Source organism: Ovis canadensis, chromosome X (assembly GCF_042477335.2).
Source record: "Ovis canadensis isolate MfBH-ARS-UI-01 breed Bighorn chromosome X, ARS-UI_OviCan_v2, whole genome shotgun sequence".
NCBI lineage: Eukaryota > Metazoa > Chordata > Mammalia > Artiodactyla > Bovidae > Ovis > Ovis canadensis.
Window position 1 is genome coordinate 86420157 of NC_091727.1, and position 23743 is coordinate 86443899.

The window sequence follows — 23743 nt, forward strand, 5'->3', positions numbered from 1 at the left end:
CACATGCCCTTTTCCTGCACTAAAATTGTACTTTCGGGACTCTTCAAAGCCACTAAAATTTCTTTGCCAAGTTCTCAAAATTGCCATTAAAAGTATGATGTGGATCATCCCTCAGGACCTTTTCCTTCAGTGAAGGCTTCCAACAAATCATCGAACTGACATCACCGTGAGAGTCTCACTTGCCTCAGTTCATGGGGCAAAGTTGGGCCCCTCTTCTGTTGGTACTGCCACCCGAGACTCACTTGGAGCTTCAAGGGATCCTCTATAGTCCCTCGTCTCTTAAGGTCATGATGACAGGAAGAAGGACAAGGTCTCATCCATTTGTCCCCAAATTAAAAGGATTTGGCTGATCTCCAGCACATACATCACCTGTGCTTACGACTAATGTGCCATGTCATTTTACGGATCTCCATGAGCAAAATGTACTCGTTAAACTTACCAATGGCCTTGATTGATTCTCCTGGGAAAAGTGGCGCTTCTTCCATCTGTGCCAGCTTATTTCCATCCCTTAGAGCCTGGCGAGAAACCAAACACGAGTAAATCTCCCTTTCCATCTGTAAACCTGGGAAGAATGGTAGTGCTCTGTGCTCTTGCTATGAGGCTACAGAAGCGTGCAAAATGTATGCCCCCCTCCCCTTACAAGACAATTTCAAAGCTCCGCATCACAGGACACCATGCTGCATATTCGAGCAAATTGTTACACATACTTAAAGTTCACAGTTAGAAAGCATTAATACAGAGATGGTTTGACATGACAGATAGATACTGTAATCACTACACAGACAGCTATTACAAGGTGCCTCCAGAATTTGGAAATAAGGTCAAAAAAGGTTACCTTCTGAGCGTGAAACTAGTACAAATAAAATCATTAGATGCAGATGCTTAAGCAGCTGTAGAAATGGCCCAGCTATAAGAGTGTGTGGGAAACCCCAAAGTCTAATTTAAGAAAGCAGAGAGGGTCTCTTACTAAGGAAAGCCCTACTCTTAAAGCCTTATTTTATAAAATAAGAAAGCTTCCCTACTCCAACCCAGCTTCCTGCAGCTACACAATGTGTAGGAGGGAGGACAGGCGAGTATGCTTGTCAGTGTGTATACAGGCCACGAGAACGTGCCCTCAACTGGCAGACAAGAGTATTTCATCCACTCCTGGGGAGCAGGGTGTGTTGTTCATCAGGCTTTTCTCCCCTGTCAGTTCACACTGCTGATTCCACGCTTACCGAGCAAATTCCTAAAGAGGTCTCAGGGTTCCTGTTACAATATTACCAGGAAAAGGATGTCTTGGATGGCTGGAAGGATACATGCCCACATTTCTAAATGTCCAGATTGGCACTATGAACCATTAGAGCCAGTCTCTGGCAAGCCTGGTTGGATAGCACCAGATAACTCAGGGGAGCTGAGAAAATGGTGTTCTTGAACTACAGATCTAGGGACCACAGCCTGAACTTTGTGCCTATTCCAAGGTACTGCCACCTTGTCCAATACTGCCAAGAAAACTGGTCACTTTCTCTGGGGATCTCTGACATAATGTGTCATGAAGAAGAGCAAGGTGTTCAAAACCCCAGAAATTCCCAAGCTGTGTTTCATAGAGCACTAAATTCCCAAGAGATGCAAATAGGATTTATTTGGAAAAGTTTGGGAAATGCTGGGTTAAAGGAAACAAGTTTAGCTGGGTTCTTTTTTTTTTTTTTTTTTTAGTGAGACAAATCTTTAGCATGTTAATGCAGGCTGGATCCGCCAGAGGGCGCTAGAGTATGCTGCATTTCCCCTACCTCATCCATCAGGGGCTGCTTTCTCCAAAAAAATACCTGTTAACATCAGGAGGCCACTAGTGTTGGGCAGAAAACAGAGTAGATAGTCCTAAGTTTTCAACATAATTTTATGAAGCAAAATACTAAAACTTGTATCTTTTATAATTCTAGTCAAAATTATTGAAAATTCAAAATAATTATTTTTCACAGTTATAAGAATACTTCAATATATTTTATAAAGGGTCTTAAAGGTCCACTTAAAAACACTATATAATAGGTTCATCCATTTTTATAAAATAAGAAGGGAAAATGTCAAAATATAAAGAGCGAATTCAACGCTAAATGTTGGTCAAATGATATTTGTTTGGGGAGGGCACAAAAATGACACAGTTCCTCCTCCTACAGATTAGTGTTCATCATCACCTCCAAGCAATTTTACTCAGTTTAAACTTTTAGTCCAGATTGGTTTTTAAGACACTTCTCAATCAACATTTTTAGGGATGCAGAAAACTGTTAAAGGGGACACAGAGAAGTGTTTGTGGATACATTTATATTCATACCTGTTTTGGAAATACAGCTTTGACACAATAAAGCATAAACCAATATTTATACTTTTCAATGTCCAGTTTTAGAAACACTAAAAATCACCAATCTTCACAGAGGCCTTATTTTGAAAGTCTTCTTTCTTTAATTTATTGCCTAACCTAGTGACTGATTTTATAATATAGTTACAAAGGAAGAAAGCTATTTTAATCAATATTCAAGTTTTAAATAACTTCAAATGTTATACTTTTAAAGCTTATTTTAATGGCTAAATATTATCATATAGACTTAAAACCATTAACTGATATTCAAAAATAAACGGGAATAGGTTATTTTAAAATATATTTACTAAAGCAAGCTGTTCTAATCAACTGAATTTGGAAGAGGTGGGGGAAAGTCTGATTCACTTTATAGGAAGTCACTTCACACACTTTCAAGTCCTCAACCCAGGACTAACTAATAAGATGCCATTGATGGGAGGCAGCAGTGACTGGACCATTTTGAGAATGTACAAGACTCTCAAGATAGAGGCTAGGGATCAAAGGTTTCTCTTCTAACAGTGACATTAAATCTGGCATGAAATATCCGTGCATTTATATGAGGCATGAGACGTGTTGATGGGATAGACAAACCTCTCACTAAAAATAGTTAAATCTGGGACATGCTTTGTACATGATGAAAAGGCAACTATCAGAATAAAACAAATCATTGATCCCACTGCTTCAGATCTCCCTATAAAAAGTTCACTGTGTACAGGAAAGACATTCAGCTTTAGCATAGGAATTCGAGAGGAGAATGGATCTTAAAGCCTCATTGTTTTGCGAGGACAGTAGATTCCCTCTAAAAAGCCAGTGTTAGGAGATAGGACGCACACTTGTGCTATATTAAGCTTTGACTGCAACTTCCAAGTTGCACAGGACATGATTTGACCCTTGATTTATCCAACCCATGTATATCATTAAAGAGGAATGTTCTTATGGATAAAATATGTCTCGTGAATACACCCAGCCCTCTTGGGGCCTCTGCTCCAAGTGTTGCCCAGTTGAGGAATTCTCTCTGATGATCTCAGCCCAGACCTCTGCTGGTGACCTGGAAGGTCACCAACTTGCTGGCTCTCCACTGCTTTCTCCTCTTGAACCCAGGCTGCTGGGTGGATAGTTTCTGTAACAGCTGCCTGCCGAAAGCAGTGGTTTTCAAACGGGCCTCTGCAAGGTACTTCCAGAGTCACCAAAGGAGGGTGGGCTGGGCAAAGGGACAGCTGAGCACTGGGAGTTTCCCATGCTTCCCTGGAGCAGCTCCTCTAGAGGTTTCATATACTCAGTTTCTACATAAGCTTTGGGGAAAGCTCTGCTGCATTAAATCTCTCCAGAGTCCAGAGGCACTGAGCAAAGAGCAAGTACTGAAGAAACCTCGATGAATGATTTTTTTTTTCCTTCTGCAAAATACATGGACTCATTCCATAAACACCTACAGCATGCCAGGTGCTGTGCTGGGTACAGACCTTGCAAATTTGAATAAAGAAAAGTCTGCACCCTTGAGGAGCACCCTGAGTGTGTGCATCTGCCCCTCTAAGTCTTTGTGAAGGCGCTACAGAATCGTGTTGTGACTGAGGCTCATTATTCCCATCAGTAAATCTACTTGGGAAAACTGAGAGGCAGAGATGAACAAATTTCTGGTTGACAAAATGTTGGATAAACCAATTTTTGCAAATAATGTCATAATGGAATCTACCAAACTTGGACAGGAGAGTGCTACTGTAGTGGAAAAAGCATTTGCTGGTTGCCTAGAAATCTAGTATGAAATGGCTTCTAAATGCACGGTCTGTAACTACAAACAGATGAACATGTACAACTTGCCACCTGATCAGCTTCAGCTTCAGAAGGGTAGCCATTGTGTTCTTCCTGAATCTCCTGCACAGCACCAGGTGCATGGACAAGAAAAGGCAAAGGGGGGGAAAGAGAAACACGTGCAAACAGACAGGTGAAAGGACAGAAGTTCTTTCTTAAAGAGACAGTAAGCATGTAACACACCTTTCATGGTTTTGCAAATACCAATATTTTCCCCCTTGGAGTTAAGGAAGGAACGTGGAGGCCATCTATAGCATCCTCAGCCTAAAATGGAGTATCTACTCTGTGTTTGTGTTGGGGTGTAAAATGAAAAGCAACAAACATCATGGGTTACACAGAATGTACTGTCTTTTTAAAATCAAGCAATACTGCAGCGTACAGCAAAGAATCAAAATCACAGATGCATAACATGCTCATAGAAAATAAATCAGACCACAGAGACCGGGCAGCGACCAAAATCCAGCCAAAATCCAAAGGCGGTTCGTAGACATGTGTTTTTAAAAGGAACTATTATGTTGCCCAGAGGTCAATGCCACTGGAATTAACAACATTTCCACACATGCACATGTGCATATCACATGCTGGGGTCATACATATGCAAATACATACAAATGCTCTGTTACTTATTGCTTATTGCTAATTAAATACTGTGATTTATGACTCAAAATCATATTAAATCTAACTACAGTATCAATGTGCTTCAAAAAATAGCTAAAATATCACATATATTTATCTAAATTTTCTAATCCCTTTACATGTACTACTATTCTTACTTTCTTTATAGAATGAGCTTTTTAAACCCTAAAAACTTGGACTTTTAGTTTAGCCTGTGGTATAATGAGCATGAATATTGAAGATGACAAAATTATAACCCCTTTTAAAAGTTATATCAATGCCATTCTCCCATGTTGATGTATGGCAAAACCAATACAATATTGTAAAGTAAAACACAAAAAAAAATTAAAAAATAATAAATAATGTATTCCTAGGGAAAAAAAAAACAAAAAAAAGTTATATCAAGTCTCTGAGGCTGAAAATATTAAAATTTAGCATCAATATATTTTTCCTTCAAGAAACTTTGATCCCAAGGACTATATTTCTTTAAAAGGCAATCAGTGAATAAGTAGCAAAGCTTTAAAAAAAATTTACTCTTCCCCACCTTTCATTTTTGTCAGTAAAATAAAATAGTTACTTAAAATATTTTTATAGTTTATCATCAGGTTGAATTTAGTACACAGTTGGTACTGCTACCCTTCAGAGCAGGACAAATTGTTAAACACAGCCAGTTTTTTGAAATTTCCATTTTTTTAATACAAAGAAAATGGAATCATTCTTTGATAAAAATTTTAAAAACAGAAGAATGAATGACCAAACAACCAAAAAAAAAAGAAAAAAAACCCACATAGCATTTCAAAGTCCATGCAAGTGTAAAGCCAAACACTAATAGTTAACAATGTGAATCAATGAAAGAAAATGATTCCCATGAGCAAAAGAAAACATGGTGAAAACAAAATTAAACAAAGATAAACCAACTAGAATCCAAGAATTTGATTTAACCTGCTTATTTTTAAAAGTTTAAAACCAAAGTCACTAAATGATTCTGTCAAAATCCACATTGTTTTCATTTAATGGAACAAGGTTAATTTTCAACATCTGATACTCAGGTTTAAATGCATGCACATTACCAATCTTTGTCTTGCTTTATGAACATTCTGAAATAAAGGGAAGGAAAATCATGAGGAAAATATAAACTATAATCCACTAGCTATAACAGCTACGTCTGTATTTTAAGAAATACTAAATGGGGCTGATTTTGCTAAATTCATCTTCAAGATTGGCACTTCTGTTTTTGGGATTCAGCATGCAAACATGAAATCTTACTTGATCTTGTAATCAAGACTTGAAATCTTAGATTGCCTACTCAGGATGGACAACTGACCACTTTGTTGTTTTTCTTGTTAATAAATACTCTAGCATGAATTATGTGATGAACACGGTTAAATGAACAGGACTCTGTAGGCCTAGACTTATAAACCCCATGCCATGAATACCCACTTGGTCAGAATTCCTGTAACACAACAAAAGTCAGTATTGCACACTGGAAACAAATTTTAGCACCCTGCCCTCACACACATTGGCTTTTTCGCATATGAAAACATCATAACAAATAAAGCATTTCTAGTGAACACTGAAAGCTATGACACAGCAGAGCGAATTGATCTGAGTGACTCATAAAACCAGTGAGAAGGCAAAGAATACTAAATAGACTAAGTGTCCGATAAAGCACAGAGACACACAAGGCGGAGGCCCATGTGCTGAAAACCAAATATCCTTACCCTTATATCAGGCCTCCTGAAAACCTGTCAGTTAAAACACAGAACATCATCATCATGGACGCATCACTATTGACCTGTGAAAGATGCTGTTAAGTTCGCCAGCCCATGCTCTAAGAAACATCATAATACTCCAAATAAAACCCAGCAGGTCGATCCTAACATGTTTGCCCTCTAAGTTTCATTCAATATCCAATCAATCCTAACACATTTGTCCTGTAATTTGTAGGCAAGTCTATGATTTGGAGAAACTTATCGCCCTTAGCCTAAGACAAACTACATTATTTTAAACACAAACCCCTTCTGTCAAGGGCTATTACAAGACAGTGTGAACAGGCTGTGTTTGAAAAGTTCATTTGTGTGTCTGTTGGGAATACTGAACACATTTTCCCCATAGAAACAATGATATAAAAAGGTGGTTCTTCTCCCAAACCAGCCCACAGAAACAAAACAAAACCGAACCAAGAAACAACAAAAGCGTCCACAGCTGGCGTGGAGCACAGCTCAGCCACGATGTTAATGGGATCACAAAGCCTAGTTAAGCACAATCTTAATCTGGCTTCTATAGGAATTCTATTTCCAATCTGCACTTGGGACTCCAGAATTAAACCCCCCAATGTGGCCGCCTCAGAGGTAGAAGTTGCCTCCCTCACTTTAGCCCAGCCCCGACTGCTGCACATGGAAACGTGCAGGAGCATTCGGGAAACGGCCCGGAGAGCCAATGGAACTTTTGAAAAGCGAACAGTGCTGACAGTCTGAGGAAGGCTTGAATCATCTGTTCCCCACTCTTGACTCCGAAACCCGATCATCATTACATACGATAGAATGCCAGAGATTCTACAGAAAACATCATTTAAAAAAAAAAAAATCACTGGAGGGTCTTATTAGCTTCACAGGTTTTACTCAGGATAGATAAGAGGATCACGTGAATATGAGGACACACTTCAAAAAACGCTATTAAAAGAAAATACGCTTTGAAGGAAAAAAGGTGTTGGAACTAAGGGATGCTATAGCTCAAAGGGAATTAAAGCCCAGAAATCCCTAAATATAGACTATTTAGGCTAAGAAGCTTAAATCTGCCCCTTTTTTTGAGGAGGTGGTGGTGATGAATATGTTTATCTTAATTGTGGTGATAGTGCCATAAGGGGGCACCTATCAAAAACTCATCAATTTGTATACTTTAAATATGTGACATTTATCATTTGTTAATTACAACAGAAAAGTTAGTACAAAATACATAGTATACACGCTTATGTTAATTTTGAAAAAAACTCAAAATGGGACATCCACGGTAATAAAAAGTCAAAATAGAGAGGCTCCCCTCCCCAACTTCATTTGTCAGTGATAACCACATTTAATGAGAATTTTTAAAATTATGCCTCCATAACCATAAATATGGTTACATCACTACTTCTTTTTTTACTTAGTTAATATTTATTCATCTATTTCAGAAGCATAACTAAAATTGCATTAAATTCCAGCAGTACATTTCACACATATATACACAGCATACCATGAAAATGATGTATTACTTAATAATTAAAGTTTTAGTATTTATAATTAGAAACAACAGAAGAGTTCAGTGATGAGGCACAAATGTCTAAAAGATTGAGGTATTATTTATTTCAATGAGATATAGGGATAGGGAGTATCGTGACTTACGAGATAAAGTGAGCATTGTGACTAGCACATTCCTAGAACATATATGAATTTTTTATTAAAATCATTATATAAGGTGAAAATTTGTAAAAGGTAATGGTTTCATGTGTGTGTGTGTGTGTGTGTGTGTGTGTGTATGTGTAAATTAAGTTCCAAATTTGCTTTGCTATATAAATCATAAAAATTTCCTTGAAGGTAAGAACATTTTTCAGGTAGAGAGTTGGCATGCAACTTAAGATCTATATACATTTGTATATTATCCAACTATAACATAAATCATATTACCAGAATTTTTAAATGTTGACAAAAACTGAACATAAATTATAAAATTGTGGAACAGTTTGGAAAGTTTCATTGTATAATGTATAAATGATACCACTACTTCTTGACTTGTTAGTTTCAAACAGTAGCTAGTGACCTAGCTAGATGAGGAAACATGCTTTCTCACACTACTCCCTCCCTCTTCCCAATCTGCTGATTGAAATTGTAATTTCTAGTCCCTTTATTGTCCTTCTGCAGCAGCTGCATCATTAAAAAAAATCACGAAATGATTTTTCGGTGGCAGCCATTCTTCTAGGAGCCTTGTATGTACTAACATTTTATTCTCGGAACAACCTTGTGAGATAAAAACTATCATGGGCCCCATTTCCTGATGAGAAACCCAAGGTCCAGTTAAGTAATCTGGCCAAGTTCAAGGTGTAGAGCAAGTACTTATACCCAGATAGTCTGCTACACCACCTCAGTGTGGTGCCACTGTAATTAATGCACAGGAACTAAAGCCATCCAGTGTACCTCCACTCCCTGTTAACTCTCTCCAGGGTGGGTGAAGAAAGCAACAGTATGACCTCTTCCCTCGCTTCTCCTTGCTCCCTCCAAACCTCCACTCGAGCATGTTTATTTTCACATTTGCTCTGAAACTGCAATTAATTTTATAATGTTTTGTCTATAAAGAGATAGTAACAATTGACAACTAAAAAACAGCACTACAAGCAGCATCCCTGGGCCTTACATGTGAATGTGATTCTGATCAAAGGCAGAGAGCAGTGGTTTGAAGTCAGGAGGCTGAAGCCTCTCTCTGCGTGCCCACACCCAGCCTCAGTTTCTACACGTACAAAAGGAGAGGAGTCTATGAATGGCTGTGAGGTCCTGACCAGTCCCCAAACCCGAGGAGCCACTTAAGCTTCCTTGGAAGAGTTCAGAAAACTCGGTGTGGGGTTGGGGGGGCGGCAATCAGCACAATGGTTAAAGCACAGCTCAGAAGTCAAATCCTGCAACCAGTGCTAATGGCCCTCAAGACCTCAGGCAGCTTCACAGGCTGTATCATTTTTTACATCATTTATCCTATAAGGAACTGGTAAACCTGTTTACCTGGGTTCTGTCAGTTGCTCTAGCAAATGATAGCCCCCAATTTGTAGCCAAGCCAGGCAGAAGTTCCAGGTAACCTGGGAACCCACTACCTGAAACTGGAAAACTGAAGTGAGAAGTTTTGTGGACTGAGCCCTTAACCTGTGGGGTCTGCACTAACTCCAATGAGTATCAAAACCAAACTGAATCGTAGAACACTCATCTGGTGTGGGAGAATTTGCCAGTGTGGGAACAAACTGGTGTCACAAGTCTGGTGTCACAAGTGTTCTAAGTGGGTGAGGATTCCAACCTAAGCTGACTGGTGTCAGTATGATACTCTTCATCTCTACACAGCCCTACCTAAACCTGTTCCCTTTCTGAGTTGGCTGACGAAGGGCCTCAAGGCTCATGCCCAGAATGCCCTGTTCTACCTGTCTGGCTCCTCCCACCACACCTTGTTTCCTTGTCTATTGCAACCACTCACCACAGTTCAACTTGTACTGTATTTTTTTTTTGAGTCTCTTTCCTCTATTATGAATTCCATGTAGCCCAGCCCCTGTGCACATTAGGTACTCACATCATGTTTTTGGAAGTGGACCTGTGTTCAGCAATTATAATACACTCCTCTTGTACTCATTTTTACATATCATATACATTTTCATAGAGTAATAGCATACCGTAAATGAGCACTGCATGCATTTCACACATATGCTGCCCTTTTTAATACATTAAGCCTCCGCTATAACATCCACTTTACAGATGAGAACACTTGAGGCTCAGCAAGATAAAGTAACTTGTTGAGCAGCTAGTCAGGTACAGGGTGGGACTCAAGGCAAAGTGCCCTGACTCCAAATTTTATGACCTTTTTTATAAACCATATGATTCTAAGTCAAATATCAGTTTTTTAATAAATGTTATCTTTGAGCCTATGCCTCTAAGAGTTTCTTTCCATGAAAAGACTGTAATAGTGGAGTAAAAACATTCTAACATTTTTATTTGCATAACTATATGCTTCATTTAAATAATACTTCTGATATATCATGACTTGTTGGAAATATTAATCAAAATTTATTCTACATGCAATATAGAGTCATTCAGCAGTCTATAAAAATCTTGATCTTTTAAAAATTTAATTTCTAATTTTGAGATAACCGCTGATTCATAAGCAGTTGTAAGATTAAGAGAGATTCCATGTACCATGTCACCAAATTTTAGTTGTATATTATAAAACTACAGAGAACAGTACCAGAACCAGGGCCCTGACACTGACACAGCCAAGATGTAGAACAATTTCCTCATCACCTAACATTCCTCTTTTATGGCCACATCCAATTCCCTCCCAGCCCTTCCCCTTCTCAGGCCCCAGCAACCACTAATCTGTTCTCCGTTTCTATAACTTTGTCATTTGAAGACTGTTACACAAATGAAGGGCTTCCCTGAAATCTCGGATGGTAAAGAATCCACCTGCAATGCAGGAGAGCCAGGTTCGATCCCTGAGTCGGGAAGATCCCCCAGAGAAGGGAATGGAAACCCAATTCAGTATTCTTGCCTGGAGAATTCCATGAACAAAGGAGCCTGGCTGGCTATAGTCCATGGGGTCGCAGAGTGGGACATGACTGAGCTGCTAACACAGTTTCACTACACAAATGAAATCATACAGCATATGACCTTTTGGGAGTGGCAATTTTACTCTGTGTAATTCTCTCAAGATTCATTCAATTCTTTTCTCTGCCCTCTCTATTCTGCTGTTGAACCAATCCACTGAGGGTTTAGTGTTTTTCTTTCTTTTTGTGTGTGTGTTTTTTGGGGAGGAGTTTTTTCATTATTATATTTTTTAGTTTTAAATTTTCCATTTGGTTCTTATCTCATATTCTTTGCTGAAACTTTCCTATTTTTTGTCTCTCACTTTCTATATTTTTATTGCATCAAACATATCTGTAATTGTTTACTGAAGCAATTTTATGATGGCTTCTTTAAAATCTTTTTCACAGAATTCTAAAATCTGTCATCTTGGTTTTGGCATCTACTGATTCTCTTCATTCAGTTTGAGATCTTTCTGGCTCTTGGTATTATGAGTGATTTTCAATGGAAACCTGACCATTTTGAGTATTATCAGTGTGTGGGTCTTACCTAACCCTTTTGTTGTAGCTGTTTCTCTGCCACTGCTCAAGCAGGAGGAGGGTGGGGAGCAGTGCCTCATTACAGGTGGGTTGGGGTACAAGTTCAGTTTCCCCTCTCAGTCCCCACTGACATCAAAGGCCAGGGGTGTCCTAGCTATTTCTGGGAGAGGGTGAGAGTTCCAGGGTTCAGTTAGGCTTCCACTGATACCTGCCCTGCTGGGAGTGGCAGGAGCACATCTGACTGATAGCACCGATACCACAGTGGGGGTGTGGCTTCCCAGCTGATAGGTGGTGCTAAAAACCCTGACTGTCCACCAGGCCTCCCAACACCATAGCTGCCATGCTTGGTGTGCCTCGTTGCAGCCTGGTGAGGGTGAAATCTAGACTCCCCACTTGGCCTTGCTGGTGGGTGTGGGGCTGCAGCTTTTTCTATGGTGTTTGGCTGGAGCACAGTGGTTAGTGTCTGAAAGTTTTCTTTTTACTCGGCTGCCCCTTCCTGTCCTTTGGAGAGAGAGACTATGCTTTTGTTGTCTGCACCCATTGGCATTTCTGGGTTGCTGGCTTCTTCGGCAACAAGTCTGAGACATATGTTGTAAAAAAAAAAAAAAAAAAACAACCAGGGACATTACCACCCCATTGTTCCTTGGGTCCTGAGGTCCCTAACCAGTCTACCTTCTTCTACCTTTCAGGGCGTTATTTTGTTTATCTTATAGATCATGTCCAGGGTATTTATTTATACTGAGAGTGCAAAATAAGAAAAAGTACATCTGCTCCATCTTTCCAGAAGCAGAAGCCCAAACCTTGATATTTTTAAGAAATAATTCTACCTACAAGTAATCCTGAGAGATAGGACAGTACTCTGCCATTATAGTGATTACAAACTGGAGGCCTGTTGCTCAAACAGGCAGGAGCACGGTTGTTTTTATAATTAAATTGTTTCTAAGGGGACACACTGCAGTCTCCAGTTCTCTACAGATCTCACCCATGTCTGTTTAGCTTGTTAGCTCTCCCCTGTAGACATCTGTGTTTGCAAACTCTGATTTAATAAACAGATCATGAGGCCAAGCTATCAACAGTGGATTATGCCCATGGATTCAAAATGATCATGCTCAAACTTCCCTCTTTCTAGACTTGTACTCAATTTAAGAAGTATTAACTAAGATCAAACTCAAGCATAATAAAGCCTTCCCCACACACTGCATCCCACTTCCCTCCAAAGCCCTTCTGGAAATTTTTGTTCAGGATCCAGAATTTAGTCACTGTACTAACCTACTAAATGATTAAATTTAGTACAAGACCCTCTCCATTTTCTCCTTTTTGTTCAGAATATTTAAAGAAGAGATCTAGCTACTGTGTGTGTGATGATGAGAGTAGGAGAAACAGGAGGGACAGAGGGGTGATGATGATGGTGGTGATGGTGCTGATGGTGATGTTGGAGCCAGAGGAAAGAGAACGATCACATTAAAACTATGGTGTCCTAATTTCCTGAAGGCTGGCCAGAATCAAATCCTTTTGGACAAAACAAAATTGAAGAATGTTCTAGAAAGAAAGGAATTTTGAGACTTTAAATCTAATCCAAACTCTCATCTTTACACAAAAGGAAAGTGATACTCAGAGGTTATACAAGGTTACAAAGCTAACCAGTACAGTCTGTATGGCTCCACCATGTTCCCTCTTGGCCTAGTTCTGCTTTGCAAACAATGGAAGCTCATCAACTTTGTCACTTCTGCTGACAGTTCCTAAAAATGTTTCATTACAATTTATGACTGTATTTTTTTCATCTAATCTTTGGAACATTACATTCAGATCTTGTTCTTAAATGTTTTGACAAATTCAAGAGAGAGATTTGTACTCTTTCTTAGCCTGTTAAAAATGGAAGCAACTGAGTTAGTAGTAGGGTAGGCAAAGAAGACATTTTATTACATTTCTTCTAGTAGTCTTAATTATCAGGTAAATCTTCAAGATGACTTGGTATTAAGGCATACATTTATTAATTTAGTTAATCCATAATTCACATAATAGCTATCTACTCTTTCAACAGGGACAATGTTTTCCAAACTTCTGGCATCTTATTACCACCTGTACAAGTCTAGTTTGCTATACCTGTATGTCACCTGTACTAATATTAGTATTTATGTTGACTTTAAGTCCACTATTTTTTCATATTTTGCCTGGCTTTAAGCAATAACATCCATCTATTAAATCACAAGTCTGATGTGCCAGTTTTTCTACTATACATTATAATAATTATATAACTGTTAAAATATGTTCATGTGCATATCATCTTAACTCTTTTCATGTGACACCAGTGTTATTCTTGGGTGATCTGATCACCTTGGGTGATCTGACCCTAAGCTGTCAATTTATGATACGGGAAAATAATAAAGCAACTGTACTTTAAAATCTAACATGAGTGCTAATTATTCAGGTTTGTGGGAATATACCAGAAATGTATGGTATCATCATCGATTTCAACAGATACAAACCTAGGGAAGCCAAACTTTTCACAATTTATTGTACACAAGAAATACATAAGATCCACTCTTCCCTGCCCTCAGAGATTCTGATTCACTGAATGGGATGCAGACCATGGAAGCTGCATTTCTGCAGGCATCCCAGGGAACACCCAAGGGCCACATTTTGAAAAATAGTGAACAGGAAGGCAGAACAAAATTCTTAAAATCACTCTAGCTTTTCAATAGGATGACTTGGGTTCAAATCCCAAGTCTAACTGCATGATACTAGTGTTATTGCTTAGTCATGTCTGATTCTTTGCACCAGGCTCCTCTGTCCAGGGGATTTCCCAGGCAAGAATACTGGAGTAGGGTGCCATTTCCTTCTCCAGGGGATTGTCCCGACCCAGGGATCAAACCCAGTCTCCTGCATTGAAGGCAGATTCTTTACCATCTGAGCCACCACAGAACTGAGTCACTTAATCTTTCTGAGCCTTGCTTTCCTCACCTGTTAAGCGATGATTATAATAAATGCCATCTCACTGGGTTGTCTTAAGAATTAAATGGATGAGATGTCAAAAAAAACTATGACAAAACCAGAGAGCCCTACATCGGCTAGAAGGCTTACAAGGGTGAGGATGCTCTCAGCAGCTACAACTGAGAACACAATCAGCATTCCAAATCAAGATGCAAGGGCTCTGTTCCAGAAAAACATCTGCTCCCATTTCACTACCGACATTGAGTCTACTATAATAAACTAACCCCCAAATTGAGTGCCTGTTTCAAATAAGATATTTGCACAATACATAATCTCAGGTATTATTATTGACTGATGACTGCATGCTAAATCCTCAAGGAATTGTATCTAGGCCTCAGGGCCAATGCCAGGCACAGCTCCCATGCCAGAGGTGTCCCAAAGGCCTGTTTGGGATACTCTGATTTCAAGAACTACTTTATACACAGCAGGTAAAATTATCTGTGGTTTAGAAACATTTTATGCTTTTATTATTTAAAAGAACTCTCTTCTTAAAGAAAACACAACAACTCCTGAATTATTAACGTAACACCAAATTTGCAGACTTGGCTGCAGGACGAATCTAACAGACAGTGATTAAAAAAAAAATGCTCTCACAATGCTGCTGCTGCTGTTAAGTCGCTTCAGTCGTGTCCGACTCTGTGTGACCCCATAGACGGCAGCCCACCAGGCTCCTCTGTCCCTGGGATTCTCTAGGCAAGAATACTGCAGTGGGTTGCCATTTCCTTCTCCAGTGCATGCATGCATGCTAAGTTGCTTCAGCCGTGTCCAACTCTGTGTGACCCTATGGATGCAGCCCACCAGGCTCCTCTGTCCATGGGATTCTCTAGGCAAGAATACTGCAGTGGGTTGCCATTTCCTTCTCCAGCTCTCACAATAATTCATCTAAAATTTTAGCTATGATCTGATGTAGGTACTTAAAATTCAATTTTCAAAACATGGAAAAGCATTCTTTTTCTCTGAATACCATCTGTTAAACCATTCCAACATGAGCTAATTCTGCTATACAAAATTCGTAAATAGACTAAAATTTAAAAAAAAAAAACTTTAGTTGCTTCATGTTAGAGTATAGATTCAGTCTTATCTATTCATGTAGAGGTTAGATAGCTATCACATGGTCACCATTCTTTTCTAGAACCCACATAGCACTAACAACTATTCAACAATAAATTAAAGCATTACAGGTAACTCATAACTGTCCGTAAAGAAAAATTAATCCAAGGTCCGAGAGCCATTCTCTGCTAGTAGGGTACTGGAGCCTCTCACTAGTGGGGCAGTGTCTCAGCTATGGTGGGGGCAGGAGGGCACCTGGGACCGGTGGGTCAGCAGCTGTCCAGTGCCCAGCCACTCAGACACAGGTGACGCAGCAAACACTTCTCCTACCTGGAAACAGCATATCTGCGCACCAGCTCTTGTGGAACAGGAGCCCCAGCTGCTCCTACGTGGGCAAACACAAAAACCAGACAGCAGGGAAGCCTATCCAGAACTATACTGCCACTCTTTCGGCTGGGCATATTATCCAATCTCTATTCAGCCACAGCCACGCCTTCCTCTGGGAGGCATAATCGATAGTATCCGGTGGCTTGGATGAAGCAAGTCAAACACCATAGCCAAATCTCAATTACACATCCCCTGGAGTCAGTTTCTGCACTTGTTACAGGGCAAGCTAAAGAGGAAGTGAGGTGAGAGCCCTTCAACAAGGACAGCTATTAAGAATGACTTAAGATCGTTATCACAGCTCTTGAACTGCTTGTAAGATTTGATCCCTGGCAAGGGCCATGATTTTGAGAGCTGTTGACTCAGGGTACTAAAACATAATTCGTCCATACTTGTGAAAATCTATTCTCTCTTACCAGTGGGCAAAAATGACTATAATAAACTGAAACCTCAATTCAAGCAAACTCTACTACTGAAATTAAACATGGTTTCACTGAATGTACCTGTTAATAGTTCCTTGACATTAAAACAAAGTTAGTCTTTAGCCTTAATAAAGATGGAGCACACAAGCATTTTATTTGTTAATTGATTCAACAAAAATTTATGGAGCACCTGTTATGTTCCAGGATCGTGCTGAGGGAGCAGTGGTGAGAAAAAGCCCCAGTCTCTGCTGACAAGGAGCAAGGAATTTATCACTCTTAACTTTAGAATAAGCAGGGAATCCAACTTTTAAAATAAACAAGAGATTTCTCAATTCAATAAAGACTAAAAAATGAGGCTGCCCATACAATATTCTTGAGATTTTACAAGTTTTTTTTTTTTTTTTGCATTCCAGTATCACATATTAATGTTGAAAACCTACAGGTAGTATATAAATACAGAAACAAACTGTGAAGTTAGAGAAATCCTATCAGATGTTTTCTGAAATTCAGAATACTAATAAAAAATATAGGCATTTATTATAATCAAATCTAAAAATGTAATACATAATAAAATATATAATAAGATAATAAAGTGGAACTGGATTTTCAAAAGAATGATCATAATCAAGTCAACTTTTCCTCTTGGTTATGAAACTATGATCACATATACTTGATCCTGGTAAAAATGTCTCTTCTAAAGTTCAGATCTAACAACAGAGGACATTTCACCCTTGTTCCCAAGCAAATGGCCAGTGAGCATCAGGGGGCCAAAGTCTTATTTGAATTAAATTTGCAAAGCTTCTTGCCTACTCAGTATATTGAAAATGAATTAAGGACTCAATTCTGCTTACCTTGTAATCTCTGGATACATTTTCTGATGTCACTGAACCTGAAATCTGACTAGAAATTGTAGCAGCTATAAGCTGTTTACACCATTCAACATGTGATCCTGTAGGACTAAAAGAAATAGTGCAATTAAAATATTTTAAGACATAGGCTCTGAGAAAAATGAGCACGGACTAGGGATATATGTACACTTCTTTTTTCGAAAACGAACTTCAATTAGGCTATTTGGTTACCTTTACATTTACTATAAGAACTGAAATACCGACTGACAACTAGGAAGTAAGAGTAGGTTTCAAGGTGATTTGAAATAAACCAACTAATTTATTTTAAGGTTAAGATTCTAGACCTCAGACAGTTAAGCATGTTATTTTCTAGCCTTTAATGAACTATTACTCAGTTACAACTATACAGAGTGAATATTCTCAGTGTAAGTAGAAAATTAATTCTAAAATGAAATATTTATCTTACAGCATATGCTCTTCACAAGTGCAATCAATTTCATGTTGGTAGCTTTAAATCTATAAAATGAGATTAATTTCAAATGAATCAAATTGACTGTTAATGGAACAAAGCTGATTGCAGGATTTTAGAAAGAACAGATTAGAGAAGTTATGTCCTATGTGTAGTAATAATGCAACCTTACATTTCTGTAAGTGCTTTGACAACTTACAAAAGGCTCTACCAGTCCATTATTATATCAGAGTCTGACAACCACAAGTGATAAGAAGGCAGAACAGGGACGAGCCGACAGGTTTGAGATGAGAAAATTGAGGTGCAGAAGTGACAAGGCCCATCAGAAAGTGGTAGGCCTGCCTCCAGCTCCACTGGGGCTGTCCTTCCAGGATGCAATACCACCAGTAATGACCAACTCATGGAGCCAGAGGGCAAAAACCCAGGCCAGTGCCACAGATGCCCGCCACTGCCTTATACAAGAACACAACAATGCAGAGAAGACGGCATCTCCCACTTGCATGCTGCTCTCAAGTGTCCAACACATTTCTGCACATGGCCTCACCCGAGCCTCACAGTGACCCACCCTACAGAGGAGAAAACTAAGGCTCTAGTGTTTGACCAAGGTCCCGTGGTTGGTAAGTGGTCAGGCTCTTCTCACCTGACTTAAAGGACCATGTCAGCAATCTAGGCACTGAGGGAATTAAAAATGGCCCCCAGAGGCCAGGCTCCTCTCTCAACTCACGAAAGCACGGAAGAAATCAAGTTAAAGGGCATAAGATACTTATGAGAGTTTACCTCACAGGTAGCTTTCACTGCGAAGAATGTTTCAGACCTTTGAAAATCTCATCACTAATGAAATCCACACTCGTGTATTGGAAGGACAGAAAAACCTGGAATCCCTAGGCAGTGTGTAAAATCACCTAAATAGTAAAATAAAGACACTTGGCATGCTCTACCAGTGATCTAAATTATATTCTCTGACCAAGACAGCCCAGAAAAAGATAATTAAAAAATATAGGCATTTATTATAATCAAATCTAAAAATGTAATGCATAATGGTTGTCTGCGGGGCTGGAAATATAAGTCAGAATATTCACTGAATGGGCAGACATTCCTATCATACTCTAAGAGCCTATTTCCCACATTTAATAACTTAAGAGAAAGGAGGAGGGGGAAAGGAGGGAGATTGGTTTCCTTTTAAAGGCTAAGTCACCTTTATTGCCTGGTTCTATCATACTTCTCTTGGCATGCTACACTTTTTTCCGTCAGCACCCACTCCTGATAGCAAATCTAACAGTAGGAACCTGCCTGTTCACCCAACACGGGGGTGGGAGGGCTGTTGTTACCCTCTGCCAAGCATCCTCTCTCCTTCCTTCTGATAAGGATGCCTCTGAGAACTGTAGGAAATTGCCCCTCCCCATTTCATCAGCAGGAGAAGGAAGGGGACACTCCCTTCCCGCCCCCACTTGGAGGGGACTAACCCAGGTCGCCAGGCCAATCCCAAGCTTTCCCATTGGATCAGAGGTGTTCCCAGCCTCAGTGCTGCTGAAGGCCACTCCCACCTCACCACCTTGAGGAACCCACAGAGATAAAGAGTAAGACAAGGAAAAAAAAAAAAAAACAGAGAATGGGGAGCCCCAACCACAGTGCTTGCAATTCTGGCTGTAACATGCCCGTGGCCATCTTTCCCCCTGTCCGCAGCAGTGATGGAGCCAAGAAATTTCCTTCCCAGCCGGAACTAGAATGATTTGTGGTTTTTATCCCTGCAACCAAAAGCATCCTGGCCAACAGAGTTATTAACAGTGTGGTATGGTGGACTGGTAGACAGGAGGCCTGGATCCGGGTCCTGTTTCTGTCACCAGCTTGAGCAAACCACATCCTTTCGCAGGCCCACAGCTTTGTCAGCATTTAGAGAAGTACAGTATTCAGAAGAGAGAGGAGGGCCCACAGTCCACGGCTGAGCCACACCTGCAGAGCCAGGGTCTACTCTGGGCACAAGGACAGGACTGAGAAGGCCATGTTTCCTCTCCTGTCTCTGCTCTTTGCACAGCGTAATCTCCCTGCACGCTCCTGGTGACAATAGCCAGCTGCAGCCTGGGGGTCCCCAGCTTTGCTTCTCCAGCCTGGATGCTCTTGATCCAGAGGCCCAGGATCCCATGGGACAGCTCCACTAGTCAGTCCCAGAACCCCTGCCAGCTCCACGTGTCTAAACTAGTCTCAGTCACCCAGCCTGCAACCTGTTCCTCCACCCTCATGTTTCCTAAGCCAGGGAAAAGCAGAACCTCACCCAGGGACCTCAGACTCCAGGGCTGACATTTACCTTGGGGCCCATACTCCTTTTCACTCTCACATCTGAATGCTCAGGTCTTGTCACTCTTACCTGCTAAGTATCATGAGAAGGCACCTTGCCCACTCCTATTCCAACTCCCTTTTCCAGAGAGAGACACCCATCATTTGTCCGGGTTCTCCTGCCTCATGAATTTAAGCTCCACCTCTATGCCAGTGACTCCCAAATTCAGGTCTCCAAACCAGACACCACCTCTGAACTCCAGGCCTAAACAAACCAACTGCCTCTTTGATATTTGCTCTGGGACATCCAACTGACATCTCATTGCTGTTCTATCCAGGGTGAGTGCCTGCGAACTTCCTAACCCTGTTCCACTTAGAGGCTTCTCCATCTCGGCCACACCATCTTCCACAAGCTAAAGACACTGGAACTGCCCTCAATTCTCCCCTTCTCCTAGACAATTGCCACCCTGCAGCAAACCCTGCTGGCTCTACCCTGCAGATGTCCTTCAGATGATATGTTAAGCTTGACCACTTCTCCTTTCCTCCAGCCCGCGGCTCCACTCGAAGCCACCATCCTCTCTCATTCTGACGACTGCAACAGCCTCCCACCTGCTAGACTCTCTGATTCAACTCCTTCCCCTTCCGGTCTGTCATCCGCACAGCAGCCATGGAGACCTTACTGAAATCTACACCAGGTGTTGTCCCTCCTCTGCTCCACGCCACCCACTCCACCGTCTGTGGCCCCTGTGACCTGACTTTGTCCTCTGCTGCGTCTCCCCAGCATCCTCTGTGCTGGTGACACAGGCTTCAGCCTAGAGTGCTGTCACCCAGCTATGCGCATGACTAGGCCCCTCTTCAGGGGCACTACTGAAATGCCACTTCTCTCCGAAAGGCCTTCCCTGACCACCCTACACCACACTCCCAGCACTGCCCAGAGTGCACACCCCAAGCCACTTCTATCCCTCCCGGATGACTCTTGTCCCCCCACACCTATCACCATCTAACACAGAACACATGTGATTTGGTCTTTGGTTTCTCTCTCCCACTAATGGTGACCCACGAGGGCAGGGATTTGTGTGTGCGTGTTCCTAGCTATATCCTCAGGCCTAGCACAGTGCCAGACACAGAGCAGGTTCTCATATTCACAGAATAAATGACTGAGAGAGGAGCATTTCCAGAACCTACTTAACCTAACTCAATGAGACCACCCTGCCTCCAGTCCCTTCACAACACTACTGCATGGCACTTGTTCTCAAATGCAGAGGCCACCCTGTAGCTCCCCTGATGGAACTCCTCTTGTGGCCTCCGTAACTAGGTGACCATATAATTCCTTTTCCAAACCAGGACACCAGTGTGAGTTGCAGAAGGATACTACTGATAATCTCACTGGCCCAACCAGTACTCTGTATCATCTGGAGCCAAAGAGACCACACAGTCCAGTCTACTTGTAGCTAGGGTGGTTATTAAAAATGCAGAATTTCAGGCTCTACCCAGGAGGTGGTGGATCAGATTTAGGGTGGGACCCAAGAGTCTGTATTTGAATCAAGCACTAGAGGTGATTCTGACTCAGGCTCTACAGAGCTGCGTGGAGAAGCACTGGCCCAGAAGACAAAGGCATGGCTCCTTGGAAGGCACACAGGCCCCATCAGGATCTAGCCCCTGCCTTCCTACAGGCCTTTACTACCCATTCCCCACATCTAGCATCCAGCCAGGATATGACACACGTTTCACTCCAGTGGCCAAACAGTGCACCCTGTCCGTCCCTACCACTAAAAATGAAGTGAATACCCTACCTCTGGGTACCATAGTGCAGTGGATCACAACTGAGGTGGTAGAGCCCTTTTTGAAAAATTTTAACACCTAGGCCTCACCCAAATCTCCTGAATGAGAAGCCTCAGAAGTGGGGTCTGGCCACCTGGAGTTCTTAAATAGCTTCTCAGATGATTCCCATGCACATGTCATCCAGAGCGATTCCAAGCACACCTCCACCCTGGCACTTATCACATTTGGTTTCAATGGCTGTTTTATTTGTATTCTCCACTAGATGTTAAGCCAGAGTGCAAAAGCCGTCTGCCATTACTCTCCAATTCTCCAAGCACTCATACATCATAGAGTATCTACAGATAGTGCAACCCTGACCATTCCGCCCGCTATCTTAGCTGTGATTAGTTTTCAGAGAAGCTGACCACTTGGGTAATGACTTTATTAAAACATACTGTAATTACACAAAGGGAGTGTTTCTTGTTGTTCCTATGCCTTTGGAAACTCCCCAAAGTTTATCTCACTGGAGTGACTAAGGCAGGAACCAACATCTAAAACTGTCCTAGGGGCTTTAGGACCGGGATGCCTTAACTCACTCTAGTGTCAGTGAAATGCCCAAAATGAGGGAAAGCTACATACTCCAGGAGATGGGATCACCAAACTCTTGTCCTCAGAGGGTCAGGGTGGCCCTCCCACTTAGATCTGGTCGGTTTATGCTTCTAACTGCTTGATCTTAGTTCTCTGCCTGTGGGCTTAGTTCTCAGGCAGTGGCCTTACGTGTTTGTGAAAACAATGAACTGGTCCCTTCAAAGTGTGAAGAACTGAAAGTAAACGCTGATGTGTTCTTGCATCAGGAGCAGTTTGGAAGTTTTCCATCGAAATGAGGGTATCTTTGCCTCCATCTGTACCAGCTCCGACACCCACGGGGTTCCACCCCCCAGTACCCCCTCACAATCCCCACGTCAAAGCCCCCAAGCAGCGGCGGCGGGATTTGGATCTTGAGATCACTCGAGGCAAGGTCATGCGAAAAAGGGGGCGCCGTGATGAAAATGCCTCCCAACGATTTGTGGCCGGGGTATCGGCCGCCGAGGCGGCTCCCAGGTGCAGTGGGAGGCGGCCTGGGCCGCGGTTTGACAGCTGCGAAGCCCCTCGAGGTGCGGGGAAGCTTCCGCGAGCTGTGAAAACGAGCCAGGTGCGAGACCAGCGACCAGGCAGGGGTTCGCGGGGCTCCGGAGGGGACAGGGAGGGGACAGGGAAGGGGAGACGGGAGGCGGACTCCCCGGCTCGGCTTCAGGCCGGCGAGCGGGGAAGGGGCGGCCGGGCCTCGCGCGGGGCCCTCGGGAGTCGGGGAGTGGTGGGGGCGGCAGGGCCCCGCTTACCTGTCCAGAGTCTCCACGCTGGGCTGCCGGGAGCCGACGGCGGGACCCCCCGCGACCCGAGGGGGCCTCCTGCCGCCCGCCGGTCCCAGGCCCAGGCCCCCGCCGCTCTCGCAGCCCGCCGCCGCCGCCGCCGCCGCCGCCGCCGCCGCCGCCGCTGCCGCCCTGTCCATGGCGCGTCGAGCCCGCCGCCGCGGGGAAGCCGCAATCGGGAGGGGAGCGGCGCCCCGGAAGGTCCGGCAGCGCGCCTCCGGCGGCCCCGATCTGCCGCCCGCCCGGCTCAGACGGCCGCCGCCATTAGCTGTCACCTGGCGCCCGGCGTTACCCACAAGGCCGCGCGCGTGGGGGTGGGGGGCGGGGAGGGCGGTGCGCGACCCGGAGCCTGGTCCCCAGCCCCCTACCCCCAGCCCCGCCAGAGCCCCACCTGGGCCACCGGCCCGCCAGCCGGCGGGGTGAGGCCCGGGCGACCTGGACACGTCCCAAGCCACTCGGGGTCGAAATCGACCCACGACTTAGGCAGAACGCGCTTTGCTCGGGAAACTCCTAGATGCAGGGTTAAAGAAGAAAAAAAGTTTAA

General features: G+C 42.5%; 1 protein-coding gene across 5 annotated transcripts in view; it reads right to left on the reverse strand.

Annotated features, from left to right (window-relative positions):
• MTMR1 (myotubularin related protein 1) overlaps positions 1-23497 on the reverse strand; it is a 61273-nt gene extending 37776 nt beyond the window's left edge. Inside the window, exons 1-5 of one of the 5 annotated variants that reach the window (XM_070290595.1) lie at positions 23170-23478; positions 17293-17398; positions 6475-6498; positions 5824-5850; positions 440-515 (exon numbers count right to left, since the gene is read on the reverse strand). In XM_070290595.1, the coding sequence (XP_070146696.1) occupies positions 440-515; positions 5824-5850; positions 6475-6498; positions 17293-17398; positions 23170-23339 (403 nt within the window). In that variant the 5' untranslated portion in view covers positions 23340-23478. Of the gene's footprint in view, positions 1-439; positions 516-5823; positions 5851-6474; positions 6499-17292; positions 17399-23169 lie in introns of all 5 variants that reach the window. The other 4 variants (XM_070290591.1, XM_070290592.1, XM_070290593.1 and 1 more) reach the window with 4 other exon arrangements.
• Positions 23498-23743: the final 246 nt, after the last annotated feature.